This window comes from Accipiter gentilis, chromosome 30 (assembly GCF_929443795.1).
Source record: "Accipiter gentilis chromosome 30, bAccGen1.1, whole genome shotgun sequence".
Classification (NCBI taxonomy): domain Eukaryota; kingdom Metazoa; phylum Chordata; class Aves; order Accipitriformes; family Accipitridae; genus Astur; species Astur gentilis.
The window spans coordinates 11,166,830-11,183,051 of NC_064909.1; the positions used below are offsets into that span (position 1 = coordinate 11,166,830).

The window sequence follows — 16,222 nt, forward strand, 5'->3', positions numbered from 1 at the left end:
TACTAAGCTTTTAAAATAGCCATTTCTGTACACCCATTAAAGGATTCTTACAGTTAAATTGTTAAAGATGCAGACCTCTGTGAGAGTATCTTGAACACCTCAGAGCTCAGCTTTAACTGCTGATCAGACTGCCTCACAGAGCATGCTCTAGCCCAGGTTACAGGGTCTTTGCTAAACTACTCTTTGGGGTATTTCTCAAAGTTGATCTTAAAAATGATATTACAGGGCACAGACATTGAAAACCTCTCTCTCACATGTTTTCAAGGACCCTCTTGTTAACACCTCATAACATATTAAAAAAAAGTTCCCGAGTGCAAAGTGGACAAATAGTGCAACAAGAAGCAGGAAATTATACACAAAACCTCTGAAAATATTAAGATTGCAAAACTGAACACTCATAAACTAGGAAATCCCAGTGTTAGGACACTGTACGATATGAATTGACCTCCTAAAATTCCCTCCAACATGTGGTCTCTGGCGTGCCTAATGGTATGTAATCTGAGACTTTTTTGTAGTGTCTACCCCTGGAGCACACAGTTGCTTTACTAACACCAACCAGCTGAGCATTGAAATGGCTTAATACAGTACAGGAAGAATAATAAAAACAAAACAAAAAAACCCAGAAAGATTTCTCTCTCTCAGAAACAGGAGGCTGACTCAAAGAGACTGAGAGAAACAAAAATCTCCCTGGACCTGCCAGAAGGCCGTTTGGGATGTCTGCGACCTGGCTGTCAGAGTACCTGGTGTTATGCAAAACTTTACATATCTGAGCACAACTGGTACCTTCAGCTGCAGCTCCAAGAGCTCAGGAAATTCAGGTCCCAGGTCTCAGGCAGGGTGTCCAGAAAATGAAGAAGACATGGTTGTGACAAGCCGTGAAAGCTCAAGATGTGCCCTCCTCAGTGCAACAGTCTGAACAGGCATAAATGCCCTCGATGACAGAAGCCAACTGCCTTGATCCAGAGACAGTCTCTCCTCCGTGCCACCCCACGCTTCATTCCCTGTAGCTCTCTAATCCGGCATCCCACAGGATTCAAGAGACCTGCCAGGGCCTGTCCCGCGGCCCCAGCTGGGGAGCAGGGCAGGCCGGGGGCAGCCCCAGCTCCAGGCACTTCCCTGGGGCTGGGGCTGGGCCCGACTGGGCAGGGCTGGGTGGGAGCTGGAGGCCAGCACAGCTGCCAGCAGGGATTGAGGGCAGCAGGCTGGGCTGAAATGGAGTCCTGGGTCTGTGGGCAGGGCTGGGGGAAGGCCCCAGGGGAGTTTGGCAGCAGCTGGGAGAGAGCTGGTGTGGGAGCGCCCTGCAGCAGCCAGGCCGCCCTGTGTGCTGCCGCTTGACCATCCTCCCAGGACACTGCCCCTTCTCCTTTCTTTTGGCAGCCAGTGCCACCAGCTCCTCAGCCATCCACATTTTATTCCTCTGGGTTGGCACTATCCCTGTCGCCTCCCTCGCTGTGCTCCACGTTCACACAAACTTTGGGCTTGCACCTCCTTGACTTCCGCTGAGCAGACACGAAATTTAGCTCTGGGCAGACGCAGAATTAGGCCCATCTACGCCGAGATTCCCAGAAGGAATAAACCTACCGAACATAGCAAAAGCTGAGGCAGCAGTCCTACATACAGGAGCGCACACACACACCCCCCTCCCCCGTTTTTTTTTTCTTCCCCATTTTATTCCTCCCCGGAAGAGGTACAGCTTGTGGACTGAATGAGGCAGTAACCCTACAAACAAATGACTACAGTACTGTGTAATGCAGACTGCTTGTGTGAAAGAGGCTGAATTAGGATTATACAGGTCAATTCATACGTATTGTGCAGGTCAATTTTTAATGCGTGGCTTTGTGACCTTAATAACATTTTATATTAATAACATTCATAACTTTTGATGTAGCTCATGTGCCTAATTGTAATTACTTCAAGAACCATGCGATTCTGTAACAAGAAAAAAAGATCTGGGTAAGATCTTTGTTTATAAACAAATCCTTGCTTATACCCGGTACGAGGATATTTTAATTAAAATGTATTGCAAACAGAGAGAAATTATGTAGAAAGGTAAAACCCTAAATGGAAGACATGCAGGCTGCTTACAAATTGAACAAGACGTGAAGGAGAGAAAATAAAGAGATGACTCTGAGGGACAGCCCTGGCTGTAACCTAATCATGAACTGGAAGAGAAGAAAAATCATCAGAACACTGCGTATAAAAGTAAGAAGGGAGAAAATGACAGTTGCAGACTAGAGAGAGGCAAAGGCATGGAGGAAAGCCAAGTATTTAACATTTCAGGATAGAAAAGATTACTGTGGCAACAAATTACTTGAATTCCCCTAAAGGGAGTCATGTTCACTTTTAAAGGAAACATGCATAATAAAGCAATACTCATTTACAACTACACTTTAAAGAGAAAAATGAGCATTAAAAAAGAGCACATGGTTTCACTAAATTTATTGGTGAAATTCTGATAGCTGAAACCTCTAGTCATATATGGAGCAGTCACAGCAGATTTCTACCTAGATTATTAAAGCTTTGCATTAAACCCCTTGTCTTATGCATGCTTTGGAAAGCTCTGTGCAAATCTATGTATGTGATTAATAAAATAAAAATAACAAGTAAGATAATCTTGAAACATAAACAGTATTTTGCTTTTCCAATTTCTCTACTTGATTGTTCACTAGGGGATACTTCTCTCCTTTTCTTTTTTGGTCTATTATTGTGGGGGAGGTTTAATTTTTTTATTTATTTTTTTTTTTAAACTTAGCAATCTATTTTGTTATTGCAGCATTTGTCATTTGCCAAAAGGCTGTGAAACACCGTTTTTTAAGAATGCATTGTTCTGTTAGCCAAATCAATTCCTTCTGATAGTCTTTGTCTCCATTTGTGGGTATGGCTCTGGCAAGGTCATTAATTAGCTCCCAGGATAACACTTCTGGGCCCTGCCATGGGAATTTTACTCAGAAGGATGTCAGATTGCTGACCACAGCCTCACACAACCCCTCCACCCCCAAGAGTTTCCTTTAGATAAATATTAGTAATGATTCAGTGCTGCATGGAGATAAGAGTTGACCAGTGACAACATTTCTGTATCTCTCCAGTTTTCACTACCCTGAAATGGAGAATATGTTCAGATGAAAGAATTTCAAACCATTCAGTCATAAAGTATTTCTTAATATTGTTTCTCTTACTGAAATAAACATCAGTGGTCCTGCTTGGCTTTTACCTAAAGATGACTGATGCCACAAATTCTCGATAAAGCCTCTTACGTGGGATATTTTTTTTAGTGTATTAAGAAGGGGGAGTTGAGAAGAATCTTTGCTATAAACCCACCTGCTGCTGCTGAAGAGGGCACTCTTAGCTTTCTTTTACAATTCACCTAATTATTTTCTTCAGTCTTACCCTCTGCCTGGCCCCCACTGCAAAGCATTAGCAGGCCCATTTGTAAAGTAGTAGTAACACAAAGTGAAACAATGCCATAACTGTCATCCAAATTGTTCTGTACAGGGTAGTGGAAGTGTTCAGTAATAAATGATATAAAAAGGTCTTTTATTGACAAGCTGCCATGTGCTGTTTGCATTAGAGAATATGAGAAGATGATGGCTGCTGCCCCTAGGTCCCAGTGGCATTCAACTCAGTGAGATAGCAGAAAATGCTTCAGTTTGCTTAAAGCATTGATAACACCTCTAAATAATTAACTGAGGACTTCCTGTCTTCAATTACTTAATGCTTTTTTTAACATCTTGAGAGGATTATAAGCAATTTATGGATTTCACGTGATGAGCACATTCACCACTATTCCCACAAAGCATTTGTGGGATCATGTTTCCAAAGCTTTGATGTAATTAAAAATAAGCAGCAAGACAATGGTGCAGTGGCAAGGTGCTAGCCTTCTCGTCTGTTATTTCCAAGACCCTAGATTCAAAGTCTCAAGAAATACTAATGCTACAGCTTCATTAATGTACAACTGTTGCTCAGGGAAAAGCGGACAGTTTTGGGAAGAAAAAAAAAAAAGAAAAAAAAGGAAGATGAGAAATTCAAAACATACATCCACAGGGAATAAGAAAACAGTTCAAACATTTGAGATTATGTATGAAATAAATTTGATTGTTTTATGTTATTCTTTTAATTTAGAAAGCAATAATTATCCACATTGCTAAATCACTGCCATGAATTCCATATTATTATCCAATGAAGCTCCTGCAGAAAAGAGCACAAGATTTGATTATGACTGTCAGGAGGAACAATCACTTATTTCACTCCTGGCTTAACATGGCAGCATTGGACAGTGGCTTAGCAGAACAGGCACACAAAAGGAAAAAAGATCCTTGTTTCTCAGGAGGTAATTTCATTTCCTCTCCCTTCCAACTGGTAAGAAAAACAGTATTCTTTGCATTAAAATCTCAGTTACTCTGGAGGTATAACTGGAAGTGGGAGCACGAGAACTATTTTTCAATGGGTTTGATAAATCATTCCTTGTTGGTAGGTGTTCTTTACAGTATAAACTTACAACAGCAATTCTAAAACATGTACCATCAACTGGCATACTCTAGTTAATATCTCATGTGCAGAAGCACTGAATATGGGGACAGGCATAATACACAGTTGATGAATTTCACACTTGAGCATGATATTGTCAGAGGGACAGCAATCCTTTACTCCTGAGTGACTACAGCAAGGACAAACTCTTTTAAAGCACTAAGGGATCCACTCTGACTCAGGACTCATGCTTTGAGGGGTGGCTGAGAGTGCCATACATGCTGTATAGGTTTTATGTGCCCTAAGTGAACTTCTACTCTTTGGGTGGCTATCATATCGTGTGTATAGCATATGAATCTCTGTGTTTCCTACTTGGGTGGGGGAAAAAATGAAAAATTAATGTATTTATGAATTCCTAAAAATCATAGATACAAGAATTTGATGAGCAACCTGAGGTCAAACAGTGGAACGAGATATCCCAGAATGCTTATGTTCCTGGTTTGTGTTCAACAGAAACATTTCTAAGAATAATTTTGCTTCAGTGTAACTTTAAAATATAACTAAAAATTGAGTATGTGAAAATAATACTTTTGAGGTCTGAGTCAAACCTTCCCCCAAAATCCCTTGACTAAAGCTTCTTTTGGATACACACATACACTACTGAAATTTCACCAAGTCTTTTGAAAATAGCTATAAGCAATATATAAGATTATAAACAGAATCCAGGATCTTTCTCCTTCTGTCTTCCTTTCATTTTTATTATCTCAGGCATAAAGTACTGGAACCTTCTTGCTCCTACACTGGTACACATTCACAGAAGTATTAGTGACTTCAACTGCATTACTGCACATTAATGACAGTAAAAGAGAGAGTTGAATCTGTGTGAAGGAATGGAAAACCTACGCAGAATATCTGAGACCTTGAGGACACCACAAAGCATGCATCTTGAATCAAGCTGGATAGATTTATTTTAAAATTTTGAAATTAAATCTATTAATATTTTAACAAACAGCAGCCAGAAATGAAAGAATTGAAAAAAAAAAAAATTAAGATATGTAAAGTCATGATAAAGCACTCTAAACTCTGCACAGTACTGGGAATTTAAAAGTTACTGTCAAGTAGCATTTTTAATATGTTAATACCATCTTATATCTTAAGGACGAGACATTAGCCTGTCAGAGAGCTCTGTCTCCTTACCTGATAGTGTGTGCTGCATTCTGCTTGCAGCATCAGTGTATACAAGTCCTTTCCCTACTTGACTGATCTGGTACTCTCTGATGATACCATTTGGTTTCTTGGGTGCAATCCAGCTTAAATGTATCGCTGTTGAGTTCAAAGCACTGACGTCTGGTGGCTGAACACTCTCTGGGATTCCTTGGACAGTGACTGCAACTACCTGAAGACATATGAATTAAACAGCAATTTAATGTAATAGTACAGTAGATACCATGATCAATGAGAATGTCACTTTTGTTTTAAAATGTTGTTTGGGCTGGCATATCATTACCAAGGGCCTGGAGAACTAGTTACTTTTTTCCTCCTTTTTCACAATGAAATCTGACCTTGAATACATTACATAAGTCTATGTCTACAATTTATCACAACAGGTTCGCCACGTTTTAGCTGCAGTGTATAGCACAGGGTGAAACAACAAAAACTGTATTGCTTGAAAACTCTTGATAACTCTCTTCCATATGGTTTGTCAGTGTCTCTGCATTTTAACTGCCTGATTTCATATATTTTAAGCAGCAGTAAACATGGGGCTAAGCCTCCATATATCCCATGCAATCTGAACTCTATTGTAGTTATTTGCAACTCCATATTTTTGTAAGGAAACCAAAAATTTTGAAAGATAGAATAACTTTGCACTTGTTAAAGTCTTTCTACAAAAAAAAGAAGAAAAAGGAAAAAGCTAATTTTCTATTGACACATCTCTACCATCTCCTACAGAGGCATTTCCAAATTACACTGGTTTAATAAGTGAGTCAGACCTTTCTCTCTTTGAGAATCACTTTTCTTTTTCTGTTATTACCACCATAAAGTATTTATATTATGCTGTAAATATAAAATGTGCCCTCCATAATATATTGTCTTAGTGCATTTGGTGGAATCAGTCCCTACTCGCAGACTTCAGTGTTTGCAACAGTAAACTCCTTAATTACTGGGATGTGAAGTAAGCAGTATTTATTAGTTCAGGCCAATGGTTGCAGCAACTCTGCCCACATAGCTTCCAGACCACAGCTTTGTGTGCAGGTAGAGGACTATGTGCCTATCTCCATCCCTTTGCATTAGTGTTTCTTTTCTTATATTTTTGGTTGAGATTTCCACCCATAAGAAAAACATTTAAAAACCTGGAAAAAAAATCAACTTTTTAATCCCGTAGATATTATAATTACAAAGCACAGTCATTATTCCCCACTTCTGCCCCACAGACCTTACACTCACAGTCCTAGAAATTAATTTTCATAGAGGCAAGACTATTATCGTGAAAAAAACATACATAGTTTTTCCAAATTATGAATAAGGGAGGTACTTTGCAGAATAGAAACTAGAGCTAGTTAAATAGTAATACCAGTGAAAGGCATCTGTGATTCAAAGTGATACAAAAGGAAATGAAGCAGGGACAAAGGGAGGGAAGAGATTCTGTTTGCTTAAAACTGGAGCAGAGGCTGGTTGTACACAAAGGAAGTATAAAGCCTGAAGCAGGTGCAGACGTGCAAAACCAGTGAAGGGTAATACAACTAAAAGGAGGCTCAGAGTAAGAAAGTTGTTGAACAAATTGATAGACTAGAGCTAAAGCAGATAAACTAAGAAATACCAAGGAAGAAGAGGCTATAGACCTCCTAGTAAGAAGCAAAGATTTAATTTCAAGGCTTAGAGAAACTGCATTTTAATATTCCTTACTCTATTTTATCATGTATAGCTTTCTCTTTAACAAACGTCAGTTCCTACAGTGCAATTTCAGCTTTGCCAAGACTGAGATACTGCTTTCTTCTGCTGCTTGCTTGTATCAACCTTAGGTTCCAAATAATCACCTGTCAGTAGTTGAATCTAAATAAGATTATTGATGTTTTTCACTTACTCAGTCAATAATCAGCATGTCTTCAAATTACACCTTTCCAAAAGCATTTTAATGTTACCACACTGGCTGATAAAATTCTGGCACCAGTTCCATAAAGACCAATTCACTAACCTTGCTGCTGTCTGTGCAACCAACAACAGTGCAGGCTCGCAGCTGGTATGAATATTCTTGGTAAGGCTGGACACCACTTGTGTCCGTGAAGCTCATTTCTGTTCCTCTAAAACGCTCAATTCCATTTCGGAGAATGATATAGTGAATAATAAGACCTTTTGCAGAAAGAAAGTTTTCCCTTTTGTTAGCTGAGAAATCCTGTGTGATGGTATACTATAATATAAAACGAAACCTCTAGGCAACCACTGCAACAGACAATCATCCTGTTTAAATGGCTAATGTCAATTACCAGCTACTGTCCTCAACTTCTACATCAACATCTCAGTAGTTCTCATTTTTTAAGAGAGCTATTCCAAGTTTTCTCACTGTTTGAAAACTGTAAGCAAGATATCCTGAAAGAAACATGAATATCACCCCCCCCGCCCCGCAAATCCCCAAATATTTTGTAACATGATTGTAATTATATTATTTGCCAATTACCATTACTCTCAAAAGAGGCTTCTGGGCACTTCTTAGAGACATACTAAACTGTCTTCTGTGAAGTTAGACTCTACTCTTACCTGCAATGAAAATTATCTCAACCTGAAGCAAATTATTCTTGTAGAGTTTAGGAATACATGTATTTCAGTCCCAGTGATTAAGAAATGTTTTGTGATTTTAGAACACTGTTGGTTGAATGATACAACATACTGTTTTTTTAACATATATCAATACCATTTGGTTGAAGTGGTTCCTCCCAGTTTAGAAGTATCATGTCTTCCCGATTATCCACTTTGGCCCATTTTGGTGGACTTACACCCTGTGGCACATCTTGCTTAGTGACAGCTCTGCTAATTTCACTGAAGCCTCTTCCATAGCTATTCCAAGCAGCCACTCTATACTCATATGTGATAAAAGGTTCCAGGTTCTGGTCTAGAAAAAGAAAGTTACATACGGATCAACTCAGTCTTATCAAAATACAGAATAACTTATTCTTTTCTGTGCCTCTGGTAATACTTCTGTGTTTAAAGACAGATAGATATGGAAGTTGTTCCTTTAGTCAGTGTCATTTTCTGATATAGCATTACTTCTATCAACTTTTCTGAAAGCAGGTTTAGACCTTATGTATTCACTGAACTTTTTGCTTCTCATTTCATTTCCCTGAAGATACTGTCCTGATTCACAGATTAATTCTTAAAGAATGATACTTCGCTACAATTGCTTCACATTTAATTAGAATATTTGATAGCATTTAGGACATCTTTTTCTCCAGAGTGAATTAAATACACTAGCAAATCACCAATCTGATATGCTACTTTTCCTTACCTGTAAATGAATACTGGTTTGGGCTTCCTGTGTAGACACTCTCCTCTTCAGCCGGACACACACCTTCCTTTATCTCCCCTTCTGTAGCACTCTGTGAACCTTTTACCCATGCACAAATATTCTCCCTAGGATCAAAGTCACATTTTCCACAATGGGCTGTTGCCTCCATAGATAAAGGGCAAAGGATATTAGCCTTGCATTCTTCCTTTACCTAAGGAATACACATACAATTTTAATACATTTATTGTATCTTCCTTTCTTTACAAATGCTTCCATTAGTATTTCTCTGTCTTTATGCAACATACAAATCAAGCAGCCACATGCAGTACGTTGATATTTCTAGCATATGAGAGACCCTTTCAGCCTTTAGCCTGTCTACTGTCTTTGGTCATTAATGCTTTCATAATCCTTTCTACAAGAAACACTTTCTTTTTTTTTTTTTTTTTTTTTTTTGTAGGGTCCTTGCATGAAAACATCACAAATTTTAACCACTGGAAGCCCAAATGGCTGGGTTTGTTGAAAGTAGAAGAGTCTATAATCAAATGAGAACAGGATTTTATCTGAGAATTTGAACATTCTGCTCCTGCAAAGCCCAATATCCCGTGGCAAATAGGTAGCAAATTCCCAGCCCCTCACGCAGCTTGGCAAGTACACAAGAGGGCTCTCTGCAATTCCTTGGCAGCTGTCAAGGCTGAGAACTCTTATCCATGGGTGATATAAATTGTGTCCTCTACCACATCACTCCTAAACAGCAGTTTTGCTGCAATAAGAGGACCTCTGCAAACGTTGATGCAGATATAAGATTTAACCCATAAAGAACAATTCACAGAAATAGAAATATACACTGAACATCCACAAGTTTCCATTAAAATTCATGAAATAGTATTTTTGCCAAAATAAGCTAGAGAGCAGTAATTCTCATAAAATATAGGTTGTTGCAGGAAGAAATATACTGCAATATTTGCTACAAATATTTCTGCCCATTAGGCTACAAACTTTAGAAGGAAAACCGAACAGATTATATCTAATGCTTCCTAAATTCACCTATTGAAATTAGTTTGTTAGCTGATTATGAACTTCAGCTAATTTAATTTTCCAAACTTTCACAAAAATTATGTTGTGATAGATATCAATATATGATGTAGGATATAGATGGATTGGATTCACATATAAAGTAGCCCCAGAATATGTCTCAGAATATCAGTCAGTTTAATGTTAGTAAATCTATACATATCAGAAAGCCAGCACTGCTATCTCTTTTCTACTGCAAGTAAGTGAAATACAAAGTGCTTCCTTTGTTTATGCATTATACCCAAGGCATGGATCTAGCATGTTATCTACCAGAATGCATTAACCTATTCTCAGCCATTTTTTGCCTTGCGTGAACTACTAATACAATGCATTGAGAAACTGTAGCTGACTCATCACAACACTTGGATTTTCTCTAGGAGAAAATTATTCAGTCTGAAAATGAAATGACATTAAAACCTTGACACGAAAAGGAGAGGACGGAAAAAATATTTGTGTATTATCTTAGCAGATGAAAAGTACACCTGTATGTGGCAGGATGGGGTCTATTTTTCTTTTTACTTTAGTGATAAATTCCACAATATCTACATGATTTCCATATTGCAGATTTCACAATAGCCAACCCTCTTTCTTTCTCTGCTACCCACTTTCTCCCTCTCTCTCTAAATATAAATAAATATAAATATAAATTTATATTTATAAAAAAGAATATACAGATATATAAAGAGGGTTTCCACCCTTTGAAAGTTCACTTTCTTAAATAAAAATTGTAATAACAGTTGACAATATTTTTACAGCTTACGTATAACACCAAGATGTTAATTCTTGAAGATTTCTGTTGAATTCAACTGGAGTTGCAAGGCTACAGCTTTGAAAGTTTGGCCAAATTGTCTCATGCTGATATCTATAGTCACTGGCCACTCTTAGAAAAGACAGAATTAGACTTTATGGTGCTTAGTTTACTCTTACATTAAAACAGAGTGAAAAAAACCCCAGTACAATTCATGAGGCACGAAAGGCACCCAAAATATAATACCCTCATTGTTGCTAAAATTTATACAGAGACCTATCCTAGTACTGCCAAAACTTATGCCAAAATTGCCACTGGTTTTCTACAGGATCAGGATTAAGTCCATCAAGAAAATATAAATTGCTTTTTTTTTTTTAATTATTTTTTTTTAGGAGGTTGGGGAATCTATGTTATACTGCCTGTCCAAATTGAAATGTAATAGCATTTTTATACTTCAGAACTGGCCACTTTAATTTCAATTTCCACTTAAAGAACATCAGGAACTGTGGTCACAGAACGGAAGTTGGCTATACATGCCAGTCTTGTTAGTATGCCAGCTTTTAGCCACTGTACTAATCTGAAGTGCTGGGCAACACTTCACAGAGGCAGCTAATCATTATTAATTCCTTTAGAATTCATTGCAATAACATCAATCATAGTGAACACATTCGGTATTAATATGGATGTAATGTGAAAATGAATAATGCACACAGGAGTTTTTATATTCCTATTTTAGAAAAATAGTTATGAACAGTGTATTTCTCTTTCCATCGTCAAATCAGAGCTTTTCTATCAATTACCTTCATCATCATTCCAGCTGAAATCTTGTCAGAGCAAACATATTTCAAAGGATTATATCCAACTCCATTACAGCATTCTTCGCTCTTTGGAATAAGTTCAGTCTCACAGCATTTTACTGGCACTTGGTCATTCTTTCTAACATGTGCTAGGAACTCACCAGTGGAACCTGAGCAGCATATGGTATCTGACATATTCACATATTCCTGCCCACAACAGAACATCCCTGAAACGAACAAACAAACAAAATAAATCTGACTATGAAATGTAAGAAAATAAATAAATAAATAGATGAAGAAAGGTGAAAACTCAGAATGCAATATAGCTTGGCATAAAACCATCAGCAGCTGGAATTATGCAGATTTAGCTAGAGTGAGATTAAATTCAAACGTGAGGTGACTGAAGTAAGTGTCCTGACTTCTAGACCTGCTGAAAACAATGAAGAATTAGAGGAAAAAACAGGGATCCCCTACAATCAACTTACACCATTGCTGAACTTTTGTAAGAACCTTTGCTGTGAAATACCATACCAAGGTACTGTGCACAGCAGGTTGAAGACAGACTGTTGATGAAAATTTCCTGTAGAATGTAGAAATTGAGGAGGCTTCTCCATGTATTTTCCAGTTAGGTCTCATTCATCCCCCCTCACATGGGCAGTCTTCCAATAGTGCATCTCAGCATTCCAGAATGTTTCACGTTATATTTTATGTTTTAAGTGGGGGTTCATGCTAGGTACGTAGAACTGAATGGGTGACTTGCCAAATACCCACAGTGAAGCTTTGGTCATCTAATGCAGAGAATTATTCTTTAAGAAGTTAATATCTAAATATAATTTACATTCCTATAGTGGAATTGATAAGCTGCCAAAATTAATTCTACTGTCTTTCTTCTATTTTTAATAATTTTATTTTAAAATGAAAAGCTCATGATAACCAGTGTAATTTTCCATATATTCACATGAATTATTCTGCATCTGTGAAATACCAGTGTTGAACCCCACACCATTTAAAGAAAGGGGTATATTTTAACTCTGAACCAAATGCTACAAACAACTCTATAATTGGCAATGAAATAAATGTTATTACTAATTCAACTAGAAAGTTATCACACAAAAAAGCAAGGCTGTGACATACTGTTACATCTACAAAGTAGTTTGCATTCGACATAATTTCTGTAGTATGTAGGCATTTAAAACACATGCAAAAGTGGCCACTTTTCTCACTGCCATTTATTGCAGCAAATCTCTCTTAGGAAGTCATACATAATGAAAATTACTTTTTAAGGGTATGATCCTGCTAAAGCATTCAGAGCATTTCATCCTAAACACTGGAATGACTAAAAATGGTGACGTTACTTGCATGCTTTACCCTTTTTCAGGGCTGGTTCCATTCACAGCAATCAAACTGTGGTGTGATCCCCAGCTCTCCAAGAGGTAAATATTTCCTCCTGTTCACACCCTTTTCCCAAATTGTCCTAGGATTCTACCAATTTTAAGTAGAGAATTAATGCAGAAAATTACTCAATTCAATACTAATAAGCAACTCAGACAGCCTCCAGGGACTTTTGACAGGCAAACTAAAATTTTGATAATGACCTGTTTTTCTATTGAAACAAACAAGGCTGTATTCTTTCACTGTGAACCTCATCTTTGTTTAACTGAATTAAATTTTTCAGCCAAGATTTCACTCACATAACAAGAAGTGACTCCCTTTCTAGTTTCTTTGGTAAACCATTACTTCTTTAATTATTATCAACCTTGTTCCAGTGTGATAAATTGCTAATTACTTAATACCCTAATCAGCGTTCATTCTTTGCACAGATAAACTGTGACAGCGCCATTAATTTAAATAGTAATTTCACTTAATGGCCAGAACGGCACACCAGATTTTTATGCAGCATTTTCTGAAGACTGCATCCATCACTGCAATATTCTGACATAAAGATGTCTGACGTGCACTAACTCACTTAGGGAGAGCAGATGTTGCAGAGCAGAGTTTGGTAGTAATTCCCATAGTGCATCACTTCAGCATGAATGAGCTGCAAAGGCAGAGGTAGACAATCTTCTGAAACTGCATTGCATAGCCTCTGACCTTTGCTTAATTTATCACATGTAGCACTTGACTCCTGAACCTTGACACCTCAAATGTACAATTTTAAATATGCTCCAAGAAAAACAAAATAGGATCGTGTAATATTGATGGATTGATTTGCCTTCCAAAAATCACTTTATTCAATTGCTTAAGGATCCAGAAATTCCTATAAACCCTTGCTGAATTCAGCAAAATACAAAAATACAAACTATTTGTTTGTAAATCAGCTGGAATGTGTGTGTCATGCTTTATATATTTATGTTTCATAGGCACATAATGCATTACAGCAAAAAGAAAATCCGTGGGCTGGAAAAGACACTTCCTGCTCACAGTGATTTCTGTCAACAATTATTTCATGTTCATCCCCAGCAACTGAAAAAATTTACAAACATAGCTGAGTGATGAATTACTAATTTAGTAAATCTGCGAAACCAATGCTTTCAAAAGGGAAAAATGAGTATTAAAAGGCTTAGCCTTTGGAGCCAGAATAGAGGATCAACAAAATACAGAGCCAGTGTACATTGCAAACTACTCCAAAAATCCTTGGCTTACATGTGGGTATTGCAACTATTACAGATCAGGAAGCACAACAGTACAAAGCACCATCTTTCATGAGTCTGGTATGTCAGTATAGTGGCATTTTACTAGCTTTTTTTTTTTAAAAAAAAAAAAAAAGAAAATCCAAGAGTGGTTTTAGCTGACATTATCCTTTATAGCCAGAAATAGACAACTTTGGATAATCACATCGCAGCAGTGGGGCTCGGGATGGGTGTGTACAACGGCACCACTGCCAGCCTTTGCCAGCAGATGTCTCTATGGTCACCCCACTTGAGGAGGCCAACAAGGGGTGAAAAATAAAACCTAAGAAAATAGAAATTTAAAAAAAAAAAAAAAAAAAAGAGTAATGTGAGATGGACAAAACATCTATTTTTGCAGGGCAGACTCTCTGAAAAGGGTATACAATGGCAAATGAAAATGTTGTATGATTCAAGCCCTTGAACCAACATTCAGTGCAAACCTGGGTCTAGATTCTGCAGAAGCATGCTGCTTTCAAACTGGTCATGCAAGAGTAAGGCTGTGCACAAGGCTTGCACTTTTAAGGATCATGTTTTTCCTGTATGACTTTTTTCAAGGAACTAAAACTCCCAAACAAAAGCTTTAAATTGTCATAATATTTTTAACTGCGTCATTCATTGCCAACTACAAAACAGAGCTTCAGAAGCATTTCAGCTTTTGCATAAAGCCACCCCTGTTACCTCTTCCCCTTCTAGACAATGAGATCAGCTTTCCAATTACCATATTCTTGCAAAATTCTACTTACCCATTCGCCAATGATAAGTAAATTATGTTTTTAAGTGAGAGTATTTTTTCCATTAGAATCATTATAATAACAGGGATAGGGAGCAGGTAGATTTTTGTGCCTGGCTTGTGCGTTTTCATGACGTATTTAGCAAGACTGAATTACTCTAAGAAATTAAGCAAAAACCTACTGAGCATGATGTATACGATGTGATAAGAAACCACAATCTATTCTATGCTTAATGCAAAAGAGTATGGTCTCTTTTCAACTATGGCGCTAATTCATCTTTCAAACCTGTATTTGTGTTCAGCTGTATGCTGGCTCACAGCATAAAGTCCTCACAGAAAACCTGTGAACGATGAAAAAGCCACTGTTTCCTTTTTTAATAGCCAAGAAAATGTCATCCTAACCCATTCTCAAGAAAAATGGTGCAAATGATAGAGCGCTATAGGCTAAACGCATTTTAAAAAGAGGGATATAAAGGTTTTTTAAATATATATATATTTAAGGAAAAAAACTGTTAAGAATACATATATACTGAAATGAAGAACATAACTTTCATCCCAAGATACCTGTATTACACTCCTACACAACTCATCTGCCCAGAGAGAGCAGTAAAAACATAAACGCTACCCCAGCAGTTCTGTTCCAACAGCATCTGTTAATTCACTCCATTTATAAAATACATATTGACAAAGACAACTGAACTGGGACCAGGGAGATTTGATTTGGTGTGAGAAAGTCAATTCAATGTGATTTTGTTAAAGGGCTCCTGCAGGCAAATAAAAGAGTTTAAGTAATAAAGTACATAAAGAGATGTTTTATGAGCCAGCCCCGTCTTGTGGCAGCCACACAATGCGTGGCTATGCAAGAGGGCCTCGTTCAGAGCTGATATTGTGAGCCCTGTGTAGATGCTGTAGATCAGGCACAATTAGGGATCACGCTGAGGGGATCACAGCATACATTCCATGAGTCACCACTGGAAGAGGAGGATAGTATAGAAACTGCAGAAAGCATTGCAGTGACTCTTCTGATTAGCCCTCCCTGAACAGTCAACACAGCTAAAGTACTTGTAATACCACAGCAGCTGAAGGATCCAGTGAATAAAAAAAAAATAAGCTGAAGGTAGAGCTCATTTTTTGGGAAAGGATGAGTTCAGTCTTCAGATCTGATTCTTAGTTCTATATTAAGATCCTCGGTTGTACAACTAGAGGCTCAATCTGGCACGCATATGGTGAAAGCACTGCATCGCT

The 16,222-nt window shown here is 37.8% G+C and overlaps 1 protein-coding gene across 4 annotated transcripts in view; it reads right to left on the reverse strand.

Annotated features, from left to right (window-relative positions):
* USH2A (usherin) overlaps nucleotides 1-16,222 on the reverse strand; it is a 394,090-nt gene that overhangs the window by 72,257 nt on the left and 305,611 nt on the right. For all 4 annotated transcript variants that reach the window (XM_049833600.1, XM_049833601.1, XM_049833602.1 and 1 more), the window contains 5 exons: nucleotides 11,582-11,805; nucleotides 8,963-9,173; nucleotides 8,372-8,569; nucleotides 7,658-7,812; nucleotides 5,662-5,860 (listed from right to left, as the gene is read on the reverse strand). In XM_049833600.1, coding sequence (XP_049689557.1) covers nucleotides 5,662-5,860; nucleotides 7,658-7,812; nucleotides 8,372-8,569; nucleotides 8,963-9,173; nucleotides 11,582-11,805 — 987 coding nt within the window. The remainder of the gene's footprint in view (nucleotides 1-5,661; nucleotides 5,861-7,657; nucleotides 7,813-8,371; nucleotides 8,570-8,962; nucleotides 9,174-11,581; nucleotides 11,806-16,222) is intronic.